Genomic DNA, 24,416 nt, shown 5'->3' on the forward strand with positions numbered 1-24,416 from the left:
ATCCAATTGGCACTCACTCAGGTGGTAGATCTGACTGTCGCAAGGGTCTGGAGCAGCTGCCATTCACCGCTAATACAGGGGATCTCAATACAACAGCAATCGCCCAAGCCTGTTTTTACACAAGCTCACGCTAGCTGGAGTTGATTACCCCCTCCCCTAGAGCGGCAGCAATTGTAGAGCCGGCCGCTAGGGGCGCAATTTTAGTCAGGCTACAATCGCCCCAGATGTTTTGTACTACGAAGTGGCACAGCCATGTACTACTAAAGTTCTGTATATATAGCAGGGTGTATTTGTACAGGGAGGGGTTGCAAGCCCAACATGCTCAATGCACCTCCTGAAACAGGGATCCCCATTTTTTTTACTTTATGCCCCTTCCATAACACATGTACAGGGTGCCTTGCCCATGACTTCTTGCCACAGGAGCTCCACTGTGGGGTTACTACCAGTTGAGCCACAGTGACATCCCTGAAGTACTAGTAGGGTATTAAGAAAGTTGTGGTTGAAAGTATTCTTTGATACAGTAGTTGAGTTAGTAGATGTACGGCCCGGTTATAATAGTATAATACAGTAGAAATACAGTGCCATGAATTCGCAATAGAGAGGTCACTGTGTGTAAAACATAGAAATACAATAATAAAGGCTGGTTTCTAAAATACAGAATGTTATATCAAAATATACATCAAATACAAAAGGACACTATGACACATACACGTAAGACAAGTCAAATCCGTAATAGAATATGAAAAAAGGTCTGGGAATGTCCTGTTCTATCTGCAATTATTCATGTGTCACTGGGCAATCATGCCCTGTTAATTAAGTGCATTAAAATTATATAGATTCATCAACAAGTGCGTTGATGATTGAATTATCTTGTTATCGTTTCAACACAATGCCTCAGCTATCTGACTAAAAAGTAAGTAAATATAAAGTTATACTAAATTGCTACTGTAAACCTCACTATATCGTTCTATCGGCGTTATGTATTTAATTTATGACGTTATAATATAAGGTTATAAATATCCCACCGCACCCCCCAGCGACGCTGATCATTTTGGTGAAAATCACGACCTTCGTGTTGAGAAAACAGAAGACACGAACCTTTCCCGGCCGAACCTTAATGTTGTCTACAATGTGTGCAGCCGAGTTTAAGACGTCGCCCGTTGTCTTGAGGTATATGGCGTCACCACGTCAAGAAAAACACGAACATACGCTGAATCTCACCTTCACAACATGCCGGCAAAACGGCGGGAGGTCAGAGGTCAATATACGTCATGGGAATCATGTGAGATGTTTTGGCAACGTCACAAGGGCGACGCCTCCTCGCGGATTTGTTCAAACTGACAGAGATGTATGGAACAGCATTGCAAAACAGTGGAACGAGAAGCTAGAAGTGAAACGAGAAGTTAAAAACAAACAGAGATTTTGACCTTTTCTTTTCATTCACTACCTGTTTGTTTCAGCAAAATGTACACTTAACGTTAGCCTCGATAAAAAGCAGGCACTGAAGCTTAAGACAAAACAAATCAAAACAAAACAAAATAAGATTGGATAAATGATGTGTATGACGTTGTACACTTAGCCTACTTTTTAAAATGTACTAGTATGTTGTTGTCTTTCATGTCATGCTTTTCGTTCCCGCAAACTGCCCGGGCGGCCGGGGTCAGATTTCCGAACCGGGGCCCGGCCGGGTAGTTTGCGGGAAATGAAAGACAACAACATACATTTTCAAGTCTGTCCGCATTTCTACATTTCGAAGTAGTCGGAGAGGCCTTGTGTCTGTGTCCTTGATTGGTTCTTGGTTGCCCCCGTCAAAGCGACCAGCCTTTCGCTGATGTTCTCCGAAAATACAATAATAATAATAATAATGATAATCATCTGGTGTATTTTGCCAGCCAGTAGGTACCCCAAGTATGAGTAATGAGGCTGTTTAACGTGGTCGAGGCACCTCCTCGAGCACGGGACCCCCGTTTTACGTCCCTCCCGGAAGACGATTTCGTGGAAAGCTTCGTGAGGCTACAGCAATCCGGACGTCCTTGGTTGGAAACCCATCCAAGCACTATCCGGACCGCGCGTTGCTTAACTTCCGAGATCGAGGGATCGGGTGTACCAACGCGCCACGCGGCCGTAGCTGATGTTCTCCGAAAATACAGACGTGTTCTGCATGAGGACTGTACTAAACATGAACTGAACGGCCCACTGAACTTTAATAGAGTCAAGGTAGGTCCGTGACGATGATATGGCTGGGCGCTAGGGGACATTGTTGTATCTGTTCACCAGTGACAAAAGGCTGTGCTCTTAACCTCTGGCACAGTTGTGGCCTAGGCGTAGGAACAATGGCCAGTGTACTCATTGGCTGTGGTATCTATTATATATGTACAATCGTTTAGAGCGGCTATTATAAAAAAAATACGTGGCTGTTATTGAAAGAATACTAAACTTTATGTATTTTGAAAATCAACACTTCACATAATTCGGGACTTACATAACATGTACTGTGACCAAATATTCAGTGACGGTAAGCGGCGTTGGCTAATCAATGAAATACGAAAACGTAGCCGGCATGTTCCCTATTTAAAACAAAACAAAACATTAAGTCATGTAAGAAGTAAGACGTTGGCTGGTGAGATAAAGCTGCTTGAGAGCAAAGGAGCCTTCGTCCATCACGTGTGTCTGTGTGCGTGACTTCTCCTTAGCTTCCCGGTGTGGTGAACCAGCAAGCCATATCCTACACCGACTACTTGCATAAAACATATGTCTTTGCGTAATATGTGCGTGCTGTATATACACTAATATATCCATGTCTACTACAACGATCACTACTAATACTTGTTACAGATACAGAAAAGGGGCCTTGCTACTACGGTACCACTGCTATAGATACAGGATACAGGAGCCCTAATTTGCGTGAGACACGCATATGTATATGTGTTTTCCATATCTTCCCGAGTCGCGCCATACATCTGCTTGCAGTCTACCTGAGTGTGCATGTTCGTGCGTGCGATGACCTTGTCAGGCGAGGACTCATCACTTTGTGTGCGGATACCGTGTCGGGCGTGGTAAGCTGATAAGCCACAGTGCAGCTATGTTTGGGTTGTTTGTTTTAGCAACTGACACGGTTGGCCAGCTGACCTCAGCTGACCTCATACAGGTAGGATGAATTAGACCTTCACCACTGATCCGGTTACGCTACACACAATACATGTACGTACCAGCTCATCATGTCACCTGGCAGGGCGCAACCATTGCGGAACGTAGATGGGGAGAGGACGATCTTAAACGTAACAAGTAAAACTACTTGCTGTACATTACAGGTATCTAGCCTTCTGTGTTGCAATGTAGCTGCATGGGTGGCCAGGTAGACCTTGGCGTCTTGTGAAGAAAGTGGAAATATAATGAATAAAGAAAGGCAAAACTTCATCAACCCCCTCCTCCCGAAAGAGATACAGTGGACCGTGCCATGACGTAAGGATGAGGTAGATTCCGTCACCTCTGCACAGACAGTTCGGAGTGGTACGCCCGTCGGACTGACGCTTCTAAACCCGGTTCCTCTCTCAGCTCACCTCACCTCACCGATCTCCTCACCTGACCTCACCGTCTCCTCACCCCGCCCCGTGACGAACTCCAGAGACTGATCTGAAGATGAGGTCCACTGTGCTGTTCGGGCTGCTGATCGCCACAGGTAAGCGTTCCCAAGCAGTAGTGATACTGTAAAGCCCCCTTCCTGTTTAAGACCCCCTTTCATTAAGCCAATCAGTAAAGGTACTGTACATAGTAGTAAGGCCCATTTCCCGTACCTGTAGCAGCAGCAAAGCAGTAGTACTTGGTACTGTAGTAGCAAGGTCCCTTTCCCTTACCTGTGTTACCAAGCTGTAGTGATACTGTAGTAGCAAGGTCCCTTTCCCGTACCAGCGTTTACCAAGCTGTAGTGGTACTGTAGTAGCAAGGTCCCTTTCCCGTACCCGTGGCGTTAACCTAGCAGAAGTGGTTATATATCAATGGTTTATTCATTATTCATAACCGTACCCGTGGCGTTAACCTAGCAGAAGTGGTTACGTAGCAATTCCCCTTCCCTGCATCATTAGCTAAGCGGCAATGGTGGTGTAGTAGTAAGGCCCCTTCCCCGTACCTGTAGTGTTTACCAAGCAGACTGTTTTGTAGTATTGTGGCTTTCCTACACTAGCCAACCAGTAGTGGTACCGTAGTAGTAAGGACCCTTTCGCAGAAATGTTCGCGGGGGTTTTATGTTCGCGGTTTTTGCGTTGCCAATTCACCGCGAACTTAAAACCACCGCGAACATTTATTCCATGGCAGTAAGAGCCTGCAGTGCATGGTGCTACCGCGAACTTAAACAACCGCGAACATTTCTGCGAAAGGGTCCTTACTACTACGGTACCACTTCTGGTTGGCTACTGCAGGAAAGCCACAATAATCCGCGAAATTAAATCCCCTCCAACTTAAATGCATTTACAGTATTAGCCAAATTAACCCTACGAAAAATTGTCGTATTGTCTGTTGCCAGGCCGACCCTAGCAAAATCCATAATTTTTTCAGGACCGTACTCGAAAACGCACCATTATTTTATAGCCTCCACCAAGCCTACCTCATCAAAATTACTAGTATTACTGAACACCAACAGTTGAGGCTAAGTTTCGAGCCAATGATGGTTTGTCAATTAAAGGAATTTTACTTTTACTTTTTACTTTTGCTTTTGGGGACAGAGGCAAGCAGCCCGCGATGATGATGATGACTTTGCTTCTTGGACTGAAAGTAATTTAGTAGAACCTCAATCCAGATAGCCTCCTTCACAGCACACTGTCCTCCATGGCCCTTTGTAGCTCTTCAGTATCTTGCAGGTTTACATCACTACACTGCGCAGACTGTCTAACGCCTACGTCACATTTCCTACCCGAGGCCAGGTAGGACTTTTTGCGGAAACGAAAAATTAAAATTCATGCCAATAGATATGCATAAAGCATGCTGTTGAATCATTTTGTGTTTTTGTGTTTTATATTATTCTTAAAGTTCCCAAAATCTACCCGGCAATGCCCCTTTTGGGGAAATGTGACGTAAGTCTAAGTAGGTGCCTCTAGGTGTGCCCCTACCTCTTCTTCCTTTAGGCCTACGTCAATATTTCCAAACCGGGGCCCGGCCAGGCAGCTTTAGGGAACGAAAAGTATGATGTTAAAGACACCAAACTACACAAGTCGTAACATGCGATTATAGCCACAATTTAGCTTTTTCTGCTACTTTGTAAAGGACCACGTTTCTGCGCCGTATAACAAGACGGATTTCACGGTGGCAATAAACAGCCTCACTGTATCAGAAATAAAACTTACGCAAGAAGAAAAAAACACCGCCACAGAAAGTTCTATGCTGCCCATGTTGCTGACATGACATCAGTTGATCTAGTGCACTGCCTGCCCTGCATCCTGCCTGTCGAATGTGAACAGGACTGAGGCGTTCTGTGTAAAAGTCACGGTTTCTCAGTTGCTCAGATGTGTTTGCCCAGCCTCCACCAGGCCTTCCTACGGGGGTGCGGGGTCGTAGAAGTCGGCAAAACTCGGGAAATTGTCCAAATGAGTCAGTCCACGCTTAGGTTCATACTTCCCCTCCGGTGGCTGCGCGGTCGGCCAACTCCTCTGGTAGCAAAACTCGACTGGCAAATTATTCTCACTATGATAGCCAGCGTAGTCAGTCTGGTAGAGACCAGTGTTTGTCTGGGATTTAGTGACCGGTGAGGCTCTAACGGAATCAAAGATCTTCAGACAAACGACAAGGTGAAATCTCGGGATGATTTGTCGAGAAATGATACCTGTGTGCGTCTCTCCTGAGAAACGACAAGTCGCGAAATGGCAGTTTTGTAGAGAGACATGGGATTGTGCGCTGAGGACGGGATTCCCATTGCAGAGGTTAAGAATTTGGTAATGCCTTTTTTTTTACTGGAAATTCAAGCATTTGTATCCCAGAACGTCCGTCAAATGCCCTTCTCTACGGTCGACGAGTTTCCTCCGCATTCAGTGTTGGTCCCCAGAAGAATCTATCACAAATTTTAAATTCGTCTAAAGATCGAGAGTAGCCTGGGTACCATCCGATTTCTACCGGGGCTCCTCACACTCGCTACCCTAAAAAGGTAATTAATAAAGGTATTTTTTAGGGTAGCGAGTGCAAGGAGCCCGGGTAGAAATCGGACGGTACCCAGGCTAGATCGAGAGTACTTTTTACTAGACTATTAAACCTGGTGCACCAGACAGGACTCTGTGTTCTGCGATCTCTGCTGGTCTGAAAATCGCACGATGAACGGAAGAACATCGTGTGCATAAATTACGACCGAAAACGTGATTCAGAGATCGATTTAAAATTCGACTTTTTTTACCGGCCTTCACCCCATCGTCACCGAATTGGTATCCTGACGTCAGTAGCGTCACCATGGTTACAGGTGTGGCATTGTGCGCATCAGCGCGGTGGTGCCATGCGCCGTGGTAACGGATACGGTTTAGATTCACACACAGGGGCTGCAACAGTGACACCGTGACCTTGGAGATTCTCGGTTGGCCTTTACTCGAGACGTTTACGACAATCTTTCTCAATATTTTCGATCATTATGCCACTCCTTCAACAAGTCGCCTCAAGAAATGAAATCTGACGAAAACGTCTGCTTTTCAGACAGTCAGCAATTCTATTTTTGGATGCATGTGTAGAGGCAATTGATTGTGTGAGAAACCCCCATACAACAGGCTTTTTGTCACCTGCACGCCTCATTTACGAAGCGGATCACATTTCCATTCAGATCGCGGCGGCCTGGCACCGACAGTACCTATTCAGCACGGCCAGCTTTGGTTACACTTGGACTGAAACAAACGCCATGAACACCACCATAGACAAAGTCTTGAAACAACAACTCACTTATTTTTGTTTAAACATCTTGAGGGTCAGAGTAATGATAGGATTAGCGTGTGGTAAGATATAGAAACTTTAGAAAGGTCACGTGTCACATCCCGAATTAGTACACGTAACGTAAGGCGACTGACGTTTTTGCTTGAGCCTCCCGTAGGTCATGGTAATGAGTTTGTAAAACACAGGTTTGGTGCATGTGCGGTTCGCAGTGTGTCAGAAGGTTGCGGGTACTGAACCCGAAGTAGAACCATTTAACTAAGTGGCATCGTGTGGCATGTGGTCAGGGTGGGCGACCCAGAATCACCTGCATAAGGTCCTGTGTTGGAATCCGTAGCTGGGTCGGTTGTTATGGCCTAGAGTATCAGGGAGTAAAACAATCAATCAATCAAGCAACCCCTTTTCTTCCTATAGTCCCGTTTTGGGTTACCTTGAGTCCTCAACACAGGTCCTGTGAACATGGATAAAGACGAATGGCACGCCTTGTCTGCATTATGCAATCTATTGTTGCTTGAATGACGTGCAGGCTTTTACTTGCAATTGGGCCATAACGGTCCCACATAATCTCCAAGTAGATCCTACAATGGCATAAGATAGTACCAAACTGGCCAAGGAGTATAGTTAGCTAAGAGGTGCCCATTTGCCTTGTAGCGAAACACACTCCTAAGCCGGCTTCACTCCTCTGCCAGCTTTTGATACTATCTTATGCTACCATAGGATCTGCTTGGAGATTAGTCCCACAGACCCTTCCTGGCTGCAGAGCTTTTGCAGCGTGGTCATGTTGTAGTCTTGTCTCCCTTCTGAGGCTAATTATAACGTCACATTTCCAGAAACGTCGTAGGCCCAAGAACCTCTAATTTAAGACCCCTTCACGCGAGAATCGGAATGAGCCGCAATGTCCTCTGAATAAGATTATTTGTATATTCCTGGGAATTCGTATTCTGGAAATTTTCACTGCATTCCAGATATTTCAGCCTGTTCTTGTGGCCGCCCCGAATGTTTTTGTCATGCTCAAAAATTTCGAGATGCATTTGAAGTGGAGAAATATCGAACGGCATTCAAATGTTACATGGAGGTGTTTTCCTGTTATGCAAAACAAGCAAATAAACGGGTATCTTGGGCGTGATGCTGTTCATTTTTGTTTTCATGCTTGATGAGAGTCAAGTTGATAAGACACACATTAACTTGCTGCGCAGACAGACAGCGCCCCTGGCGACATCCTAACGTTCGTGCAGTTCTGCAGCAGATAGCCCGAGAAAGGCGACATGCTAACGCCTGTGCATGTGTTTTCACGCCTGGTGGTTGCCGTGCCCCGTGCAACAGCGCCCCTGGCGATATGCTAACGTCTGTGCATGTGTTTTCAGGCCTGGTGGCTGCCGTGCGATAGCGCCCCTGGCGATATGCTAACGTCTGTGCATGTGTTTTCAGGCCTGGTGGTTGCCGTGCCACGCGAGAAGAGACAGTTGGGCAATGCCAGACCCTCACGCACCCCGCCCGTCAGGCCTACAGCGCCCGCTGTCCCAGCTGAACTGAAGGATGGAATTGCAGCTGCATTCGGAGGTAAGAAAAAAAAGTCCGAAAACCGATGTTGCTCAATATAGCGTCAGATGTGCATGAATTGATAACAATTGTAGTAGTAGTAGTAGTAGTAGTAGTAGTAGACTGGTTTATTGAGCAATAAGTATAATAGTCCTCCTGGCAGCCTATAAGGCTGAATTGCGAGGATATTACAATCATGATACATTCAAAATACATCAATTAGAAACACTTGTTGAACGTTGTTAAAACAATGGGTCAATAGTTACTACTTAAAATACAATATCGACGTAATACAAATTTGTTACGTTCAAAGAATCCCGCTATTTACAGGCTTAGACTTTATATAGACTTTTAAAACAAGACAACTTTGTAAAAAGGAGTTCGTAAGTCCGCATGAGGAGGCCATAATTGTAACAGTCTGACTGAGGAGTAAAGTACAGTTAGAATGATTTACCCGATAAGCACATGTTATAGTTCTAGAAGGACAATCGTTTGAAAATCGTGCTCTTCTTATGGTTTGCTATTTCCTCCACAGATGCGTCCGCTCTTGATCACTCTTCAGTTGCTAAGTTGTAAGTACCGTTTGTTGTTTATATAACAGTCATGGCTATTTCATCAACATAAGCGAAATGAAATGGTTGATGTTGATTATGCCTTCTGCATCAATACAATATTTAACAATTATTTAACATAGTAAAGATGTGAGGTTTTATCTATAGCAACTTATAAGGAAACATGATCATGGTGAATTTCCATGGATTGCTGGTAAAGAAGTTCCGACGAATCATTCGGTCATTCTACGAAAGACCAGACGTCTGATGAAATATATGAGCAGCTAACTCTTTCGTTGGACAGCGTTTAACCATTGTCCTGCTGAGTCCGTTTATATACGAGATGGACATATTTAACCCTTGTCATAATGAGCTGTTGAGAGTTTGGGGTATTTCTTATGTAAAACTTAAATACTACTGCAATCGGATGGGGGAGTAAATCGGCATCAGCAGCACAGAACTGGTCAAGATTTACTTATCTGATGAAGCCATCAGCTCTGGAAAGTCAAATTGGCCAAACAATCGCCAGCAGGGCAAGGGTTTTAAAATGGATTGAGATGCATTCTACAAACCTCACAGCGGGAATCTAACGTGCGTTTGGTTCTGTCGTTCCCTGCAGCATCAACAGCCAGGCGAGCGATTCTGACATCGTCCGGGCTCTGAAAGGAGATATCGAGATCAGCGCAATTTCTAATGACAACTTTAAAATGATACCAGGAAACCTGATGACGAAACTCAACGTAAATATTGCGACGTAATCATTCTGTGAAAATCCTACACAGAAGAGCTTCGTACTTTGCCCCTCAATGGCAAAGCAAAAAGTATGAAGTTGTTCTGGCCTATCTCTGTCTCTCTGTTAATGTGTGTTTCGTTGTCCTTTCTAAACCTTCCTCCCCTCAATGTCCATTTCATTGGCTCCATTGTTTTCTGGTTTCCTTTGCCGGGCATCTTGTTCACAAAACATCCTCGGACCTGCTATTCGGTCCGTGATGCTGGAAAGTTCGCAGAGATTATGGTTAATGCACGTCAAAAAGCAGTTACTCAAGCAACGGGATATAATTTTGTCAAATAATGTTCAGACAACGTTTCAAAGAATTGTTAATGCTGCGATACTGTGATTACCTTGCTTGTTTTGCTGATTTTCTGCGAAAAGTCCGTAGAATTAGGCGGCTTGGCAAAGCCTATCTCTCTGTCACGCCTCTTCCATTGCCTCCTTTGATTTCTGCTTTCTTTGCCGCTCTTCTTTGTCACAATACATCCTCAGCCCTGCTGTGTGGTCTGTAACACTAGCAGGTTCGTAGAGCAGAGTGATTAATGCTGTTTGTTTGTTTGTTTGTTTGAAACTGTGAAATTGTGACGGCCTTGCTTGATGATTTTTCTGCCTTATTTTCTCCAACATCAACAGTTTGGATAAGAGGTGAAGTCTGCCATCTCTGATGTTCTGTTTTTCTGATTTGTGTCCAGGATGCAGAGTTTGAGAAGATCACGGCGGCACAGATCGTGGCCTGGCTGAAGCGCCCGAACAACCAGTACGACATCAGGCAGCTGGATGAGCTGTCCACCCGCGTCTCCACCGAGAAGTTCCTGGAGGTGCTGACGGCGATGAAGGGCACAGCTGAGGTAGGCAAACAAACAAAAACAAACAAACAAATGCACACGAACAATCCTTCCAAGCAATATGCCTTCAGTGTCCAGAATCTGCCAAATAAAGTTTAATGATGTGTCGATTATAAAAAAAGACAAAGAAACTCTGACGAATCCAACTTGCACACATAGATGGTGGCCCGAAGTAACTGAAATTGCAAGAGTATGAAATTGCCCTGGTATGTATGGGTAAGGAGTTAAGGGGGTGAAGTCTGCCATCTCTGACTGCCCCCGTATGGGTAAGAGTGTAAAGTCTGCCATCTCTGACTGCCCCAGTATGTATGAGTAAGGGGTGAAGTCTGCCATCTCTGACTGCCCCAGTATGGGTAAGAGTGTAAAGTCTGCCATCTCTGACTGCCCCAGTATGTATGAGTAAGGGGTGAAGTCTGCCATCTCTGACTGTCCCAGTATGGGTAAGAGTGTAAAGTCTGCCATCTCTGACTGCCCCAGTATGTATGAGTAAGGGGTGAAGTCTGCCATCTCTGACTGCCCCAGTATGGGTAAGAGTGTAAAGTCTGCCATCTCTGACTGCCCCAGTATGTATGAGTAAGGGGTGAAGTCTGCCATCTCTGACTGCCCCAGTATGGATAAAGGGGTGAAGTCTGCCATCTCTGACTGCCCCAGTATGTATGGATAAGGGGATGAAGTCTGCCATCTCTGATTGCCTTCTTACCCTTTCCAGGCCGGAAACGCCGCCCGGCCCACCCCCGGGCTGAGCGCCGACGTGCAGGACTTTCTGGTGCGAAAGTACGTGGAGGCGAACGTGAATGCCTCCTGCGCCGACATGGCCACAAACCTGCAGAAAGTCTCCTTCATGCCGCGGGGCATGACGGTCGAGAACCTGAGGAAGCTCCGAGAGAACAGCGACCAGAACTGCGGACAGGTGGCGGAGGCTGTGTGAGTAGAAGTGTACCTCGGGATTTATCGATGGTCTATCTGATAGCTGCTCTGTACCTGGTCTCATGGGTAAAAGTAAAGGTTGAGGTAGTCCCTGACCGTTACGACCACTGCAAAAGCATTTGAAAATGTTTTAAAAAATTAATGCAGCAACAAAGAAGGAAACAAAACTGTACATGGGTCAATTAGGATGTGGCCAATTTACTGTGTTCTCATTTGTGTTGGTAGATATCATAGTCCGATGCTAAACTTTCCTCCAACACAAAAGTATACACGGATCAAGACCACTGTTGCCTACATCAGGATGAATAATAAATGAAGACCTTTATTGTACAGTTTTGCCCAACCGAGCTAAGTACAGCTCACAGCAAGTCAAGATATATACATATAAAAGTATCACAAATCTAGTCTAACACAAAAGTTCGGCTTCTTCTCGCTTCTTGGTAATAGTAAATACTTGAAAATGTAGGACTGTATGGGTTTCGCTATGGTCGGTTTGTCAAAACGCATGAGAAATATAAACTTGTCAGTGCTACTCATGTGTCTAAAATGAGGGAATCTACTTTCTATATAACTAAATAGAGTATTTCTATCATTGACATACATATCGCAATCAACTATGAAGTGCACTTCATCTTCTACCATGTTTGAGGTACAAAATTGGCAGACTCTTTGTTCTAGTAATAATGACCATTGACCCGAAGAGGTCGACAGTAGTCGTTGAAAAGTTGATCCGTGTATACTTTTGTGTCAGCAGAAATTTTTGCATCGTACTATAAAATCACTGTGTCTTAATTTCAGCTTGGACATCAACAAGAACGGCAAGCGGTACTGCATGATGGCTGCCGACGCCCGGAAGGAGGTGTGCGCCTTCGCGCGCTCGGCGGCCGGAGACCAGTTTGGCACCGTGGAGAACCTGGGCAAGCTGCCGCCCTTCACGGACTGCCTGACGGCCCAGGATCTGGAGAGCGCGAGCGCCGATACGGTACGACCTTTAAGCACCAATGTTTGCTGTTGGACGTTGCTGCGTTACAATGTGCACCAGTCAGAATTGCCCTGATGAAGGTGCCAGACAGTCCCCGAAACTTAGGTGGAAATAAAAGCATTGGTTGTGTAAAAAGAGTGTCTTGACTGAGTAATGTGCAAACCTGAGGAAAATATTTATCGAGGTTTGACAGTCCTTAATTTTCTCAGATATACAGTCAAAATTACAGTGAGACCTGTTGTTCTTCCGTTTTGCGTGAAATATAACGTCTGCTTTCCAGCTGATCGACCTGTACGATGACGGGTTCTTCCTAAACGTGGTTGAACTGCCCGAGGGCGGAAATGACATCGTCAGGCGGAAACTGGAATCGTCAGACAGGATGCCGAAAGGAGCTGACCTCATCACCTTCTTCAACAACGTCACCCTGGTGGAGAAGTAAGTGGTCTGACCTGAATGTGACATTCATAGGTGTGGTCATGTGGCCTGCCTTGATTGACGTAGGTTGAAGGTCTTGGTCCTGTAGCTTAGACCAATCAGCCACGTGCTCAACATTTATTGACAGGCTGGGTTTTGTAGCTTAGACCAATCAGCAACGTAATAAACATTGATTGACAGGCTGGGTCCTGTAGTTTAAACTAATCAGCAACGTGATCAACATTGATTGACAGGCTGGGTTTTGTAGCTTATACCAATCAGCCACGTGCTCAACATGATTTACAGGCTGGGTCCTGTAGCAGTAAACCAATCAGCTACATGAAAAAAATTCATTGACATCGATTGACAAGCTGGGTTCTGTAGCATAGGCCAATCAGCTATGTGATACAAATTGATTGACATTGACTTACAATCTGGCCTTGCGGTTTGGACCAATCAGCTAAGTGATCACCATTGATTGACGTTGATTGGCAGTCTGGGTTCTGAAGCTTGGACCAATCAGCTACGTGATCAACTTTGATTGACAGGCTGGGTTTTGTAGTTCAGACCAATCAGCTACGTGATCGACATTGATTGACATTTGATTGACGTTGATTGACAGGCTGGGTCCCGCAGCCGAGGTCATCGGAGACATGATCGGCGACCTGAGCCAGCTGGAAGTGCCCGCCATGAAGAAGATGAAGCGGACGATCTCGGGCAGCCGCGTGTGTAACGCAGGGGAGACGGAGGCGAGCACGAAGGCACCTTCCAAGGAGGAGAAAGAGGTAACAGCTAACAGCATAAGATCTATGAAACCCTAAAGTCACCTTAGAAATTCATTCTTAAGCTTCATGTAGCCAGCGTAATGTTAAGAGTCCTATTAAAAACAGATTATGAGATCTAGAGCCGTTGTGCTCGGACATACAATTCAGGATAATACCAGTCATGGCACTGGAGGAACGATGACCAGTGTGAATATGTGTCATTTGGTGAAGTTCTGAAGGTTTCGAGCCCACCGTACCTCTGGGCACTTTGAGATTCTCTCACATTGAAGAAAGTTCACCTCCTACGGGGCATCGCGGTTGATTGTTTATTAGTGTTCGCAGCAATAACACCAGATCCCTTTGCTGCATTCGTATGTACTTTGGCATGTCGCCTGATAGTGTGCATAAAATGATGCACGTTAATGTTGAGCCCGCTGATTTTGGGTTGAGGCCGTTACATTCTCTCCAAGCAAAGGTTGGGCTTGCCACACTTCTTGGCTTGATCCTCCCATGTTTCCACTAACAGCTGGACCGGAAGCTGCTCCAGGCTCAGATGGAGGACCCGTCCGCCGTCACCGCCGACACCCTGAACAGCCTGGCCGGGTCCCTGGCGGAGATGGCGCCGTCGGAAATAGAGAACCTGAACCCGGCCGCCGTGGTTGACGCCATCAGCACGCTAGCCGATGAGGACTTCTCCTTTGGGGAGGTAGGGTTTCCGCTACATTTTATCAAACACGGTTTGCAACAATTTATCCATTGCTCAAGGTACATGCTCTGTGCAATAGGGTCTTGGATATGGAAAATAATTCCCACAAGGAACCAAACCTGTACTTACTTACTTAAATCCTCTTCTTCCCGTGTGGGACATAAGGCTGTGATAAGTTTCCTCCACTGGGGTCTGTTCTGTGCTAGGGGCTGAGAAGCATCCCAGGGGATCCCAAAGGCCGCTAGATCTTTAGCCACAAAACCTGTAGCTATATGATTACTGTAAAGAATTAAGGATTTGGCTTTTAACTAAAATTGGACTTACTACAATGCAAAAGATGGCTTCACTTGAGTCTGTCCAGTACTGGTGACCTGATGTTCGGAAACCGTCCAAAGGATAAATTTGTGACTGGTCCTCGATAACAATCCAGCTACCTTCCTCAAGGCCTGAATCTACTCTACTGATGACGTACCCGATGACGTACCTGATGACGTAGTTTCTTCTTTGTTTCAGGCGAGGGCTCTGATCGAGAAGTACAAGTCCGGAGAGTCCGTCAGCGGAGCATTGTCTGCAGCCCAGGTAGGTTCTTTTAATTTCTATTGTTGTTGCGCAAAACACAAAGTACAGAGTCTTTCTATTGTAGTCAATTCAAGTCAAGTCAAAGCCTTAATTCAACTAATGTTCGATACGGGTGTTATTTCACGTTATCACACATGGTTCTGCTTTTACCACAAGTGCTTTCAATGAATGATTCGAACGCCCTTCACGTGCGCAGACTTCTTCGGTGTTAATCAAGCTTTAAATAATGGACATTTCAGTGGTTACCACTTTTATCAAGGATATGACATTTTCTCATCTTCTGACACGTCCCGATTGTTGAAGTGTGTGTATTTTTCGTGTGAGTGGCTCGGTTCCAACCCTCCCGCGATCGGGCTGATAACTCGGGTGATAAGAAAGACACCGTGTTGTATTCTATATGTAGCACTTACAACTGTTCCAATAGCAACTACACGAGCTACATTTGTAGTCCAATGTAGGCAAGACGTGGTGTATGACTAGGTAGGTCTGGTAAGACATGATGAACGACTAACAAAGATCTGATGAACCAACCAGGTGTCCTCCCTGGGGAAACTTGCCGCCAAACTGCCCGTGGACGAGCTGGACCAGATGTCCGATGCCGACATCCGGAGCTCCATCTCCACCTTCGCCAGCGCCAAGGCCGACATGAGCCCTGCACAGGCCAAGAAGATCGCCAAAAAGGTGGGCCGCACTTTGTCGAATCATTTGCCAACTCAGCGTGCAAACAGCTACGTTACCTACGACAGCGTGCATGCTTGCTAGTTTCGTTTCCCCGAGTCCTCCGTTTTACGGAGCATGCTATTGGATCAGTGAAATGGTCTTCCGAATCTTTGTCTTTTGACATATTTAAGCTTAATTTTATCAATGCTGCCACTTTCTTAACAAAAATATGTACTGTACCGTGTTCAAATTGGTCGATACCACACTTACAATCTCCGTGGACCTGAAAGTCCAGACCAAGAAGAGTTGCAATCTGTTAATTGCGTCTATTAGACTTTCCTACTGCTGGTGAGGGCTGAAGACCTTCGGGTAATCAGTGAGTAAGATTAAGGCTGTGAGAACATCTATTTTGCTTCCCCAGGCCCGCAATGGAAACCTCTTGGATCAGCTCGGGAGCGGAGAGATCAACAGCTTCTTCGACGCCCTTCCTCTGAATGAGATAGAAAGCATCACCGATGACATTGCCGCTGATGTTGCAAACGGGGACTACAGTAAATACAGCAGCCTGCCGATGACTAAAGCGCAGGTACGTTGAAGCACGTCTCCTTAGTCTGCTCATTCGTTTCCTCACTCACTCACTCACTCACTCACTCACTCATTTGCTGACTCACGTATTCATTCACTGAATCTGGCATCCATTCACTCATTCATTCATTCACTCACACACTCTCACTCACTCACTCGCTCACTCATTCACTGATACGTAGTCATTTACTGAACCACTCATTCACTCACTCACCCACTCACTCACTCACTCACTCACACACTCACTCACTCACTCACTCACTCACTCACTCACTCACTCACTCACTCCTCCACTTAACCGAACACTTCCAATGTAGGCAGACATCATATGATTCTCACCTGCCGATATGATTCTCACCTGCCGATATGATTCTCACCTGCCGATATGATTCTCACCTGCCGATATGATTCTCACCTGCCGTCCCGTCCGCAGGCCAAGTCCGTGTTTGGAGTGATTGAGTCCGGACTGAGTGGAGGGCTGGACAGGGACACTGTCATGTAGGTTGGACTTTTTCCCGTTGTAGCTACAGAAATAAGGTGGTGTCGCGTGGTCCAGAGCATGGGTTGGCTGTGTCATGAAATTGAGACATTTTATCCTGAGAGGCGCGACTTTTCCCATTACCCAGTTCGCAATACTGATCGCCAGCCTTTAGATCCCATGATCACTTTAAAGAACCCACCACACATCAATTAGGAAATGCCCTGTACGTTTCGTTATGTTCCCCATTCTACCATTCCGCTTGTTCGGGTGGCCTTAAGCTGGTGGCAATGTGATGGAGGTCTGACGTCGGTATTACATTGCAACAGTGCAGGCCGGTAGGCGATAGTTCAGCTGGTTTAGTCGTTATAAAGTCATGTTCCAAATTTAGTAAAGCCGCTCTGCTGTGCCGGGAACGGTGTTAGGGGTTGAATTAGGGTAATACTACTCCGTTACGCTGGAAACAGGTAAACAAAATAAAAGATATTCAAATACAATTCAATCGCTGCAGCTATATTAAAAACGGAGAATTACTTCCGGACGTTTCGAGGGACATCCATCACTCTTCTTCAGCGTCACTAGAATGAACTGGCAGAACAATTCAATACAAGAACATCTAACTAGGAAAACTGCTTGAACTACTAACAGATGATAAAAGCTAAAACCGTACCCTTACTACCGTCTGTCCTTCCCGACAGTGAGCTGGGGAACGCGATTGCCGGTGCCGGGGATGACGCACTGGATCTCATCTCTAACGACGACTTCGCGGAGGTCGCCACAGCCATGACTGAACAGGCTGACTTCGGCTCTAAAATGGTGAGGGTTTCGTGTCTGTCTTTACTTCACATCATTCTTCACAAAGCACTACCAGTCTCTGGAGACCATTAGTGGTTGGGCGCACTGAGGAAGACATTGACGTCACATATAAACCACATGAAAAAGAGACCTAGCACTAGCGTTTGTCATCGGTGATGGAAATGTACATCCAGGATGAGATGAAATTCACGCCAGAGAAAGAAATCTAGACGTCTTTCTAATTGTACCATATTTTCATCAGCTCTACAGTTGTATAAGAGATGGTACATGCATAGAGAAAGAGAGAGAGAGAGAGAGAGCTACTAAAGCGCATAAATACGTTGTAATGTTTTTTTCATTCTGCCTGGGACCATTCTGTAAAATCGAACTCGGCCATCGCGCTTGGAGAGAGAAGAGGTTTCGCGTCCGCACGCGTTGAAGGGCGGTCCGGGAATGAGCCCCGGACCGTCCCGCCTGCCTGTAGCTAATTAAGCTGACCCTGGTGGGTCCGTGTATGGTCGGATCAACAACCTTCTTGGATCAAAACATAAATAAACAATCCTTTATTATAACCGTAATGTTTTTTTTTCAATTCTTTGTACACTGTACTATAATTGCACATTATAAAACAATACCCAGTGTAAGCAGTAAACGTTGCATGGCTGAAGTTTGGGATCTCTGCTAGACTAGCGCTCCTTTGATGTAATCCTGATCTCGAGTTTTAAATGTTCCCCTCAGATCCGCAAGATGGCGAAGCGGTTTAAGGACGAGATCATCACCTCCTTCGACGCGCTGACCCAGACTGACCTGGACACCATTCCCGCTGACGTCATCCCAGAAATGACGTATGTCTCTACACTCAGCTTACTCCGCCCCTGGGGTGTGGCCAAAAGTGCTAACATTGAAACCACAGCACTGTAGCTGTTGCTCGCTGGGCATGCAATATGTACATAGGTCGCAAATTCAATCCCCAAAGACATTACGTTAAAAATCAAGACTCGGATTCGGCATGCGCTCCTTCCAATCCAGCTCAGTGCTTCGTCCCATAAGAAAATACATTCTAGATATTAACATGAAAGTTCATCTGTTTTGGTAAATGATATCATGGATAAACCAACACAACATTGATTGGGACTTACCCCTGGCAAATTTTCGGCCGACTCCGTCAGCCTTGTTCACGGAATGGGCCCGTCAACTGTAGCTTCCGGTACGTGACGTCTGAAACACGTGACTGCAGCAGAGGGTCGTAAATGCCAGAAAACCTGTGTCGCCCCCCGTCTCTGTTCAGTGGTAGACGGTGGGCGCAGATGTACACAACATTTTCAATATTATCGCCGATTTACATCACCCTTAAATCTCCGTGTTTGCTTCCCTCTCCAGAGCGGAGGACCTGGATGCCGTTCCGGCCGCCCTCTGCTCAGCCGTGACCCAGAAGGTCGCAGGCTCCGAGCGGCTGTTCGACACGCAGGAGATCCGCCAGCAGAAGCACGCCACCAACGCGCTCAGGTGCCGGGTACGTGCTGAACACTTTCTCTTCTTGAACTAATTTACACGTTATGCAAATAGAACACGTGACTCAGTGAGCAGTGGATCATAGGTTGCAGGAAGTCTATGACGCCCACCGTCTCTGTTCAGGGATAGTTGTAAAGCTCTGATGACTTATTTAATCCCTCAAGCGAAAATGTCTGGTTCTATGCTTTCTCTTCACGTCTTCCCGAGTTTTACAAAGTTTAACAACCTCGTCCCACGTTTTGCCTTTAAAATTTTTCGTGTATGTCATCTCAATGAGCAACAAAGAGATGTATTGCCAACTCTCATTCGCCATCCGGGTTTTTTGAAGACCTCATGATTCAAGAAAAATTCACATCTGGTGAATTGCAAGACATCTACTAAAATAAATGACTGCTAAAGTATCAGTAGTTCCCTTAAGATATCCGGGTGTTAAAGATATCCTAAAAGAAATCCACCGATGGGTTCACTATATGGCGACCTTAGGGTACGCGGTGGGAGCTGAAGTTATAGGGAGGTAAAACAAACAAACAAACACTTGTGAGAAACATTGTAAGCACGATGATGTCCTTCTGCAGGGTAAGGAGACCAGCGGGGATCTGGGCGAGTCTGACGTGGAAGAACTGGGTAACCTGATCTGCGGCGCTGAGGACGCGGTTCTGGGCAGGGTGGACGCTTCAGGCGCCAGGACTGCTCTGGAGAACCTGCAGAACTGCCCGACTAAGTGCCTCTCGGAAGACAGGAAGACTAAGATTCGGGAAGTCTTTGGGAAGATGACAGCGTGAGTAGACTTGTGGGAAGATGATGTTATAGTGACTCAAACTAAGAGGGTTGTTTACCCGGCAACCCTCTCTGTCACAAGAGGGTTGTTTACCCGGCAACACCTTATTCACCTAGCCTCACCAGGTCTTTCTAAGGGGATACGGGATAGTAGAATTCAGGAAAAATGTATGCCTTACATGATCTGAGCTCCAAAACTACTGCCTTTGTACAGAAAATGAGTGGATTAGTTTTATTGCCTTTCATCAAATCGTAATACCACAGACTGCATACGCGGCCCACCAACTGATAATGATAATGTTTCATGTGGATAAAAAGATAGCAGACATTTGTTTGTAGAGAACAAAAGGTGTTTCTGTATTCATTTTTGTTGCCTCCCCCAGTGATGCAGAGCCAGCTCAGATTGACGTGGACTCCATCGCTGCCATCGGCCTGAACGCGTATGTCCTGCCGGACGCAACCATCGAGGGAATCCCCAACGTGAGTAACGCAACACATGAGTTTCTATTGAGATCTACTCTTTTATCAAGAAGTCTATCTTTCCACAAATGCTGTAAATTCCACATTAATTATGAATAGTTGAGTGGAACATTAAAAAGAATCACAATGTCTGTTCCCTGATACAACAATGATGTTCCTAGACCCTCAGTTTTACATGCAGGCATTGAGAAGTGGGTGAGGTTCCTCAGTGTTTATATGTTCGTTTTGTTAAACTCACTTTCTTCCTCCATGCCCTGTTTTGTGCGTGTCCAGACCGTCGTTGCCGAGGTTCTCTCCATGGTGGATGATATTGACGTGGTGAAGGAGGAGGTACTGGAACAGATGGACAGCAGCTGTGGAATTGACAGGTAAGAAATATGTTTTAATCGTGTAACCCCAGTGTGTCATTCCATCCTGTTCCATAGCAACGGCAGATGTTGGAGTATTCCATCCTGTGCCATAGCAACGGCAGATGTTGGTGTATTCCATCCTGTACCATAGCAACGGCAGATGTTGGAGTATTCCAACCTGTACCATAGCAACGGCAGATGTTGGAGTATTCCATTCTCTGCCATAGCAACGTTGTAGATGGGCCTAACCCTCTGTGGTCCAGGTATACATGTACTTTCAGTACGATAAGCAAGCTGTCAATGATTTTCTTAGCTAAATGGTGATGCTCGTTATTTCCAGAACTGCGATGTATAACAAGATTGTGGAGGCCACCACAGGATCGTCCAGCGCCAGACGCAAGAGGTCAACTACAGGTCAGTGCTAGTCAGTCACCTGTCAATCACCTGTCACTTGGCAATCACCTAGCTCAGCTCTGGTCCTTTCAAGGAAAGCAAAACTCGATGGTCGTTGATATATATTTCTGGTAAGAAATAGGGTAACACATCGTGTACCGAAGTAACTTTACATGACTGAATTTTTCCCGGTCCCTTCCCCAGGTGTTCAGATTTGACCTTCATTTGTCCCTTCCCTAGTGTACACCTGTACGCAGGTGCAACACATTAGTTCCGGACTTACCTGTCCCCGTCCCTCCCAGTGTACACCTGTACCCAGGTGTAACACACTAGTTCAGGCCTGACGTTCCTTTATACCCTCCCCAGTTTACACCTGTACGCAGGTGCAGGACCTCGGGAACGCCGCCGTGAGTCTGACGGAAGCCGAGCTGGGCGCCATGACGTCTGCGGAGTTCACGAACTGCCTGGAGACTCTGGGCGGGCTGACCGGCTGGAGCACCGGCCAGCTGGAGACCATGAGGGACAAGGTCTTCTCCGTAAGTCTTCATCTTCTGTCAATCTATAGTAGGAGCAATCATGAGCAGTCCCTTGGCCGCACCTGGGGCAATTGCTGTCGTATTGAGGTCACCTGAGTGGCGCCGAATGGCAGCTCGCTCCAGACCCTTGCGACTTAGCCCCGCCTATTGTAAGCTCCTCTCAGTTTATTCCCTGGCTGCCAAGAGAGAGTAGTCGGCCCGCCAAATAAAAATAACAAAAACAATTCATAATGATGAATATGACATCCTTCCTTCCTTGCATCCCCGCAAACTCCGATCTCTAAACGTGGAGTTTTAGCATGTGTAAATCGGCATCCTGCCCTGTTCCCATCGCAGGACATTGCTGCAGCTGATACCTTGACGACCGACCAGGTCTTCAAGCTGGGTAAGATCGCCACGGCTTTCACCACCAGCCACCTGTCGGCCCTGGACCTGTCCGACATCGACGCCGTCTACAACATCGCCCGGCACAACGGCTACAGCGCCGCGCAGGTGAGAGATGTCCACCATTTTGTGAAGCTACAAAGTAAAAAAGAACTACCAAACCAGCTTCAATCTTACAATAATGAATTGACAATATTAGGTCATCGTCATTTTCGTTTCGCGACCGACTTACAAAAATGGGAGAACATTAGTAGGACAGTCGCGAATAAGTTGTAGGTGAGTCCTGTTGTTGAGTCGTACCAAGAGCCTGTCCGTCATTCACGAGTACTCCCTCATTATTTAACGACCTGAAAACAGCTCACAGCCTTCTTACGAGAGCTTAAGTTTCATATGATGCATTTTCCTTTCCCTCAGACCGAAGCCGCCTTCACCAGGTACCTGGGCAGCAGCGCGGTGTCCGGCATCACGACCGAGCACCTGGTGGGCCTGTCCAACTTCCTGGGCGGCATGACGGCTGCTCAGATCGGCATGATCGACAACACCGCCTTCCTGTACGTAACAGGCTTCCTGCAGCTTTGTAGACTCTTTAAGTGCAAATCTGTTATCTTACGCATTCAAACGGCCGCTTTCACACCTGGCGACGGTACGTAACAGGACATGCTGTCTGCTGTAGGTAGACCGGGCGCAGAGTCGGAAAATATAAGCTTGGGTACCAACTTGAAGGCAGCTTATGTACACACACATACACACACTCGTGAGCGCGCGCGCGCGCACGCACACACACACACACACACACACACACACATACACATACACACACACACACACACACACACACACACTGAAGTCTGCCATCTCTAACCGCCATGTTCGTTCTACAGGGACTCTGTGGCCGACATCGGGAACCTGACGGGCTTCAGCTCGGACCAGTTCACGGCTCTGAAGGACAAGGCGATCTCCGCTAGCGGCGCCGTCAGCACCTGGTCAGCCGCTACTGTCCAAAACATCGGCACTGTGGCAGGTTTGTATGGCTAAACTACTGTCCAAAACATCGGCACTGTAGCAGGTTTGTATTGCTAAACTACTGTCCAAAACATCGGCACTGTGGCAGGTTTGTTTCACTTAACGTTTCGTTAACAAGATGTTGAACCTGGTTAGACCTTTTGAAGTAACTCGTTAACTTATCGTGAACTTATCGTTCCCCAGCTGGTCTGAGCGAGGCTGAACTGACTGCCCTGACGGACGCCCAGGTTCCGGAGCTGACTCCTGGCGCCATAGGACTCATCCCTACAAGCACCTTCGCAGTGAGTTTCTTTTTCAAGATAAATGACCTGTATAAAAATGTTTTCGATGTATTTTAAATGAAAGTGAAGTTACGGATTTGACCCTACAATATCGGAGATATAAGCTCCAAGTAGAAAAGAGCAGCATTTGCGAGTAGTACACTCTCATAGCAGAATTTAGGTCTTTTGTCATTCATAGAATGGCAGAAGGGCCCAAAATGTGCAACTTTTGGTTGAAAATAGCCCAAGAAAGTAACGCGGGTTGTTTTTCTCCCCAGAACGGCTTTTCCGTGGCCCACATCAACCTGCTGAGCATGGAGCAGGCGCAGGCCGTCACAAACGATCAGTACTTCGCCCTCTCCACCGAGCAGAAGAACGCCGTCGACCTGGCCCAGTACGGCTCGGATGACGTCTCCGACGCGCCCCCGCGCAGCGGTGAGTCGTCATTCATTCATTCATTCATTCATTCATTCATTCATTCATTCATTCATTCATTCATTCATTCATTCATTCATTCATTCATTTTTTCAACCTTTATTTAACCTTGATACATCATTCGGCCTGAGCCGTTTTTCAAGATTTCATTCATTCATTCATTCATTCATTCATTCATTCATTCATTCATTCATTCATTCATTCATTCATTCATTCAAATTCATTCATTCAAATTCATTCATTCAAATTCATTCATTGCAAGATGAAAATAACATAGACAATGGGGACTTTTCGTGACGGAAGCAATATAGTTGTAGACATTTTCCCAGATGTGTGCCATTTGTCCCTGTTATCTGCATCAAACCTTCGTGCCAGAATTTGCAACAAACCTGTGATGACAATTTCGTAATAATTCCGTTCCGTGTTACAGGGGTCAGCGCCGTACACGCATGCGTCGTGCTGGTTTTCTCCGCTGCCTTCATCCGCCTCCTGTGATGACGTCATGGCCCCTCTGACGTCACGGCCAGCCTGACGTCACGGCCAGTCTGACGTCACGGCCGGTGTCGTCATGGTTACATGCTGCTTTGCCGTGTGGAAATCGTGTTTGTTTCTAAAGTTTGACTGAAAACGAAGAACTGTCTAGTCAAGTTGTTTTTTCTCTATTTTAATGCAACGTCTGCTCACAAACCTTGTAAGATATATAATTTTCTGTACGAATCTTACCATTGAAATCTCCAATCTATTAAGGCATTTGCTGTTATTTAGCACTGTACAGAAA

The 24,416-nt window shown here is 46.2% G+C and overlaps 1 protein-coding gene across 1 annotated transcript; it reads left to right on the forward strand.

The window, feature by feature from the left end:
• Positions 1-3,639: 3,639 nt before the first annotated feature.
• Positions 3,640-24,350, forward strand: LOC118428672 (otoancorin-like). Its single transcript, XM_035838786.1, has 28 exons — positions 3,640-3,679; positions 8,320-8,451; positions 8,966-9,002; positions 9,601-9,721; positions 10,446-10,601; positions 11,308-11,522; positions 12,324-12,507; positions 12,788-12,942; positions 13,544-13,706; positions 14,212-14,391; positions 14,905-14,970; positions 15,505-15,651; positions 16,052-16,216; positions 16,649-16,713; positions 17,392-17,509; positions 18,227-18,333; positions 18,869-19,001; positions 19,576-19,778; positions 20,161-20,257; positions 20,531-20,625; positions 20,948-21,021; positions 21,367-21,536; positions 21,873-22,028; positions 22,335-22,471; positions 22,802-22,941; positions 23,127-23,224; positions 23,482-23,638; positions 24,069-24,350. Exons 1-28 carry the CDS (start codon positions 3,640-3,642, stop codon positions 24,131-24,133), a joined length of 3,576 nt encoding a protein of 1,191 aa, XP_035694679.1. The 3' UTR covers positions 24,134-24,350.
• Positions 24,351-24,416: the final 66 nt, after the last annotated feature.

Source organism: Branchiostoma floridae, chromosome 13, assembly GCF_000003815.2.
Source record: "Branchiostoma floridae strain S238N-H82 chromosome 13, Bfl_VNyyK, whole genome shotgun sequence".
Classification (NCBI taxonomy): Eukaryota; Metazoa; Chordata; class Leptocardii; order Amphioxiformes; family Branchiostomatidae; genus Branchiostoma; species Branchiostoma floridae.

Bases quoted from the DNA above. Each gene is read 5' to 3' on its own strand.
- LOC118428672 (XM_035838786.1), top strand. From the start codon at position 3,640: ATGAGGTCCACTGTGCTGTTCGGGCTGCTGATCGCCACAG. The intron at 14,971-15,504 runs GTAGGTTCTTTT...TGAACCAACCAG, and splicing joins GAGCATTGTCTGCAGCCCAG to GTGTCCTCCCTGGGGAAACT. The intron at 22,942-23,126 runs GTTTGTATGGCT...ATCGTTCCCCAG, and splicing joins AAACATCGGCACTGTGGCAG to CTGGTCTGAGCGAGGCTGAA.